This window comes from Pocillopora verrucosa, chromosome 10, assembly GCF_036669915.1.
Source record: "Pocillopora verrucosa isolate sample1 chromosome 10, ASM3666991v2, whole genome shotgun sequence".
In the NCBI taxonomy this organism is placed as follows: domain Eukaryota; kingdom Metazoa; phylum Cnidaria; class Anthozoa; order Scleractinia; family Pocilloporidae; genus Pocillopora; species Pocillopora verrucosa.
In genome coordinates, this window is record NC_089321.1 from 19,389,862 (window position 1) to 19,394,600 (window position 4,739).

The following is a 4,739-nucleotide window of genomic DNA, read 5'->3' on the forward strand; positions in this document are numbered from 1 at the left end:
AAAATGCAAAAGGCCTTCTCTACATAAGAGCGAAGGGTAAAATATTGTACCGAATCTTAAACACAGCGCACGCTCCTTAAAATTACCGTATTGTAAGTTAGTTATTGTATACCAGATTTTTTCTATTGCATATCACTTTATACCATATATCAGTCATTTACTGCATATCAGTTATTTACCGCTTATCAGTTATTTATAGCATATCAGTTATTTACCACATTTATTTACTGCATATCAGTTATTTTTACCGCATATCAGCTGTTTACTGCAGATCAGTTATTTACCACTCATCAGTTATTTACCGCAGATCAATTTTTTGCTGCGGATCAGTTCTTTACCGCTGCCTTCGGTTTCAACTCGAACAAATCGTGATATTTGCTCAACTTCGTGCCTGAATTTTTAATTGATATATGATACAGAGATTGTCTTAAAAACAAAGCAAAGGATGTAGCATCACTTTTATTGTTGATACCACATAAAAGATTTGTAGCCAATAGGTTTTGGACGGCAGGTGTTCAGCTCAAATCCAACCAAACTTTAAAATGTTAATTAAAAATGGGGAAAAATCCAAACAGTATCTTGAGAGGTTCAATATTGATAAATACAAATGTTATACCAATTGAAAGGATTCAATGCAATCCCTGATAATTCAAAATAAGAAACTTAAAACTGTACCAAACCTTACATACAAATTTTAGTAAAATTTGTTTACTGCATGAGAGAAGTAAGTTTCAATTGAAGGGGGTCGGCAACTTTGTTGAGTTCTTCCGAATCATTCCTCGGCTGTAAGAGTCGAAAGTTTACACCTTAGTGGATTTCGTTAAGAATACTGTACACATGGCTCGATTAGGAAGATCGTTCCGCGAGGCCAGATATAAAGTAACTGTACATCTCTTCAATAAGCAATTAACACGACAACAGTCGATACGCAGCTTAAGCGTACTCAAAATATGGTTTTTGAACAATTCTGTCAATAAACAGATATTGCTAAATTCCATGTCGGTAAGCTGTAGCAAACCTCTGAATTTATTTCAATAAGCTCTTTTTGTCGAATGAAATCGTTGAAGATCGGAACTCCTGGAATAATAGTTGCCTACACTTTCGAAGGTCCTTCAAATGTCCAAATTCAAATGTCCAAATTGATTTTTGGACACTTTTGTTGGAATAGAAAGAAAACGGTTAAAACAGATAAATCGGCTCTTAAATCTTCATCAGAGAAAGCCACGGAGGGAAATTGCTGCATAGCTAGGGCTAGGTTACGATTTCAGGCTGGGCTTTCGAGCATCGAGCTTTAAGTAACCGCAAAGTCGATACCTAAAGAGCAGAGGAAAAATTTACCACATGAATCGATTAGGCCCATTCGAAATTAAATTTAAGTCTGTTTAAACTAAGTAATTTATTCCGGGACATGAACTTTAATCATGCCCCTCCTTCGAGTTAGAAGTTTCTGCTGATGACCCTCCTCAAACGGTTTCCTATAGTTTCGCACGTATACGCATGTATACTCCACGGCGCCTCTGTTTTAGGTGCTCACAAGCCTCGTGTTTCTTGGCAGCAGTTGCTGAATTCAAAACACGCGTCTCTAATATCTGAAGACGTGAAACTTGAAGCCGTTGAGTTAGGTTTGCCTTGTTTTTAGATAATGTAAGATCACAGGTCCTTGCCGCTCATCCAAAGTCACGTTGACAATGGTTCAGTTTATACAACACCTACACAGGTGCTTCTTAATCCAAGCGATGGAGCTGACATGGATCTTTTCGGCCTTGTTCCATTAGACGTTCCCACGGATTCTAAAACCACAGCAAAACCAGGGGAAGATGCTGTTCTTCGCAAAGGAAGATCTGGTGAGCAAGGATTCTTTACTGAAGCTGCTAATCTTCGAGTGGCACCGTCGTTTGGAATGAATTTTTCTGACTTTTTTAATCGTAACATCTCTAGAATGGCATTTCTAAAGCGGCGATCTCTATAGCAGTAAACCAATGGATTTGCTAATGAGTTTAATTGCATCAATGTCTCGGTTAATCGGAAAAACCAAGTGTTACGCATGATTGTGAAAAAGTTTCCTAAAATCGCTACGATTGAAGGTAGAAGAAACGAGAGGATTACTATTCCGGTTATAAGACCAGTCGTTTTAGCCACTTTAGCGCTCTGTTTTGCCTGAAGTAAAGCGTTAACATCGATGACTTCGTTCCTTTTTCGATTTCGCACTTCAAGGTACACGTTAACATAAAAATATACGATAGCTGTTACTACTGCTACTCCCCAAAACATTCCTTCGATTATATCTACATTTTCAAACCACTCAACATCCCTGCTAGTCCCTCTTAAAACGAAGTAAGGAGTTACGATCATGAAAGGCAGCCAAGCAAATAAAGCAAGTTTCTTCGCCCGGCCTCTTGTTATGATCGTTTTGTAGTCCGTCCATCTGCAGACTGCCATGTACCTTTCCCAAGCAATTACTGTCAAGTGAGACAGTGCTGTCCGAGAGGCAGAGAACATCACGGTTACGCCCAAGAAGTCTACTATACATACATGGTCGAGAAAAGTTTGATGAGCTATTAACAAATCAACAGCTGCTGTTAACGGCATGGATACAGCACCAGTCAAAACGTCTGCAACCGCCAAACTGCTCAGCATTATGGTGGAAACTCTTTGCAATTGTTTTTTCTTTCTCACAGCTACAATCTCTAACACGTTCAGCATGACGACAGCGGGAGCTGCAAGAATTGTAATGACAAATATAAACCACGGAAGTGTAGTTTCAACCAGTTCCCACTCAAAGCTTGGATAATACCAACAGTGAAATCTCCACCTCGTCTCGTTGGCGTTCTTGATGAATTCAGACTCGTTCATATTGTATGGGAGTGTCGTTTACCAAGTTTACTTGTTTTTATCAACTGAGTTTCCAAAGCTGTCGGTTTGAGTGATAGCCCTTCGTCAATGCAAAGCGTACAAAGTAAAGTCCTTTTTCGTGTTTAGAAACAGAAAGGGAAGGTTCTGTCTTCAATCGTTTTTCCTTATCAGTCGGCAGGGAATTCTGAATTACTTGTAATCATCTCGACTTTGGTTGCCAAGGAAATACTTGTTTTTTACTTATAAACAGCATACCAGCTGCTCTTTTATATAAAAAGTCAGATAAACGGAACACTAAGAAAACCAATTTGAGTCCTTACAATCCCTTAAAAATAACTGAAATGGTTTTCCGGTACTTTAGTCTTGTGCATTTTACCATCTTAAAATTGATTTTTAAGATTGGGCGACGCACTTTACCGAACCCATCAGATATTTGACAAAAATATTCGAATGACGAAATTCTTCTTCCCTTCAAAACCGAGAAAACTGTTCCAATTATCTAGTTTCAAATCGTACACTTTCTTTTCGCTTACTTCCCTTTTTTTCCCTTAGTCTATGTTAATTCACCGTGAAAATTTGACCTATTATGCCGATAAAGAAAGATGGCTGTTTCTTTCTTCGCTTTTCTCCGTCAGAAGAAGTAATTTTTTTACTTAAATATAAAATGGAAACTGCTTTTTTGGTGAAGAAAATAAATGACTGATAGAAAGTCTGATGCTAGGTCCAGTTTATTTCCCACCGTTGGTAGAAGAGGAAATGTAGAAAATCAATCTCCAAGTAATTATGAACGCTTTTGAATGATTGTGACGGCTTTATCAGGACAGATTCTGTTCCTTTTTACCATTTTTATGAAAATCGCAATGAGTACGTGTTTTGCCTTCAACCAAAACACTTTTTATCCTTGGTTTTGTATCGAGCCAGAACTATTGTCATCATGCATCTACTTACTGAGACAAGCGCGGAAATCTCATATCATGTTTTGAAAAATTATGATAAATTAACCTGTCAATCTTTAGTATCAGAACGAATTTAATCATTCGACAGGATCAGCATCAATGTTGTTTCTTCTTGCGAAGAAGTCCTAGTGTGACTTGATTTGTTCTTCTGTCAAAACAGTGCGATCATAAATGAGAAGTTATCTCATTTACAGGTCGCGCTTTCAAGCTCACAGTTTATTATGTTGAGCTGAGCATCTGAGAGGATGAAGATGTGATATTTAACATTCCCAGAACCCCATGCCCTCCTTTTAATTGCTAGCTGAACTCTTCATTTTCTGAAGACCTCTTCCCAAATATCCCTTGTCTCCATTCCCTGACAGTAAACCTTATTTGGGACTCCATTAACAATCACCTTGTTTCAACAGTTTTTTCAAATCAACGAATTCCTTCAGGAGGCAACTCAGTTTCAGGAGGAACAATCTGAAGCTCTTCTCTGACGAAACCGCGCTTTGGCCCATCTTTCAGACAATAGAGAACAGGTTCGCCTTTTTTCATAAGTAATTTTTCGATATTGAAGACCTTCAGAGCCCAAATTGGATCGGTGACTCGCCTCTGATCACCTTCCGGCTCACTAACGGCATAGACATTCTTTGAAGAATCTGATCTCTTTTCCTTAAAGCCAACAGGCCTTCAATAGGTCGTTAAACTCTTCGCGTCAACCGACTTATCTTTGATGGCATCCATAGGTTTCTTTCTAGTCAACCTGGTCACTTCAATATTCAAAGCCAACACAACTTCTGGAAGCCTCTTCACTTATTCGGTTGATCTCTTTCCCTCTATGGAGTTCATCTCCTGACTGTATTGGAAAGTGAAGAGGCGTTCACCCAAAGTTCGATTGAATCACTCGACGATTCCCTGATCTCTGTGAACGTTCACATCCCCTCTTCT

General features: G+C 38.7%; 1 protein-coding gene across 1 annotated transcript; it reads right to left on the minus strand.

The window, feature by feature from the left end:
• Nucleotides 1-1,698: 1,698 nt before the first annotated feature.
• LOC131778437 (adenosine receptor A1-like) lies at nucleotides 1,699-2,853 on the minus strand. The gene has a single exon (XM_059094853.2). The coding sequence runs from the start codon at nucleotides 2,851-2,853 to the stop codon at nucleotides 1,699-1,701; it is 1,155 nt and encodes a 384-aa protein (XP_058950836.2).
• Between the last annotated feature and the right edge of the window lie 1,886 nt (nucleotides 2,854-4,739).

Excerpts from the sequence above, each read along its gene's own strand:
- LOC131778437 (XM_059094853.2), bottom strand. The coding sequence starts at position 2,853 with ATGAACGAGTCTGAATTCATCAAGAACGCCAACGAGACGAGGTGGAGA.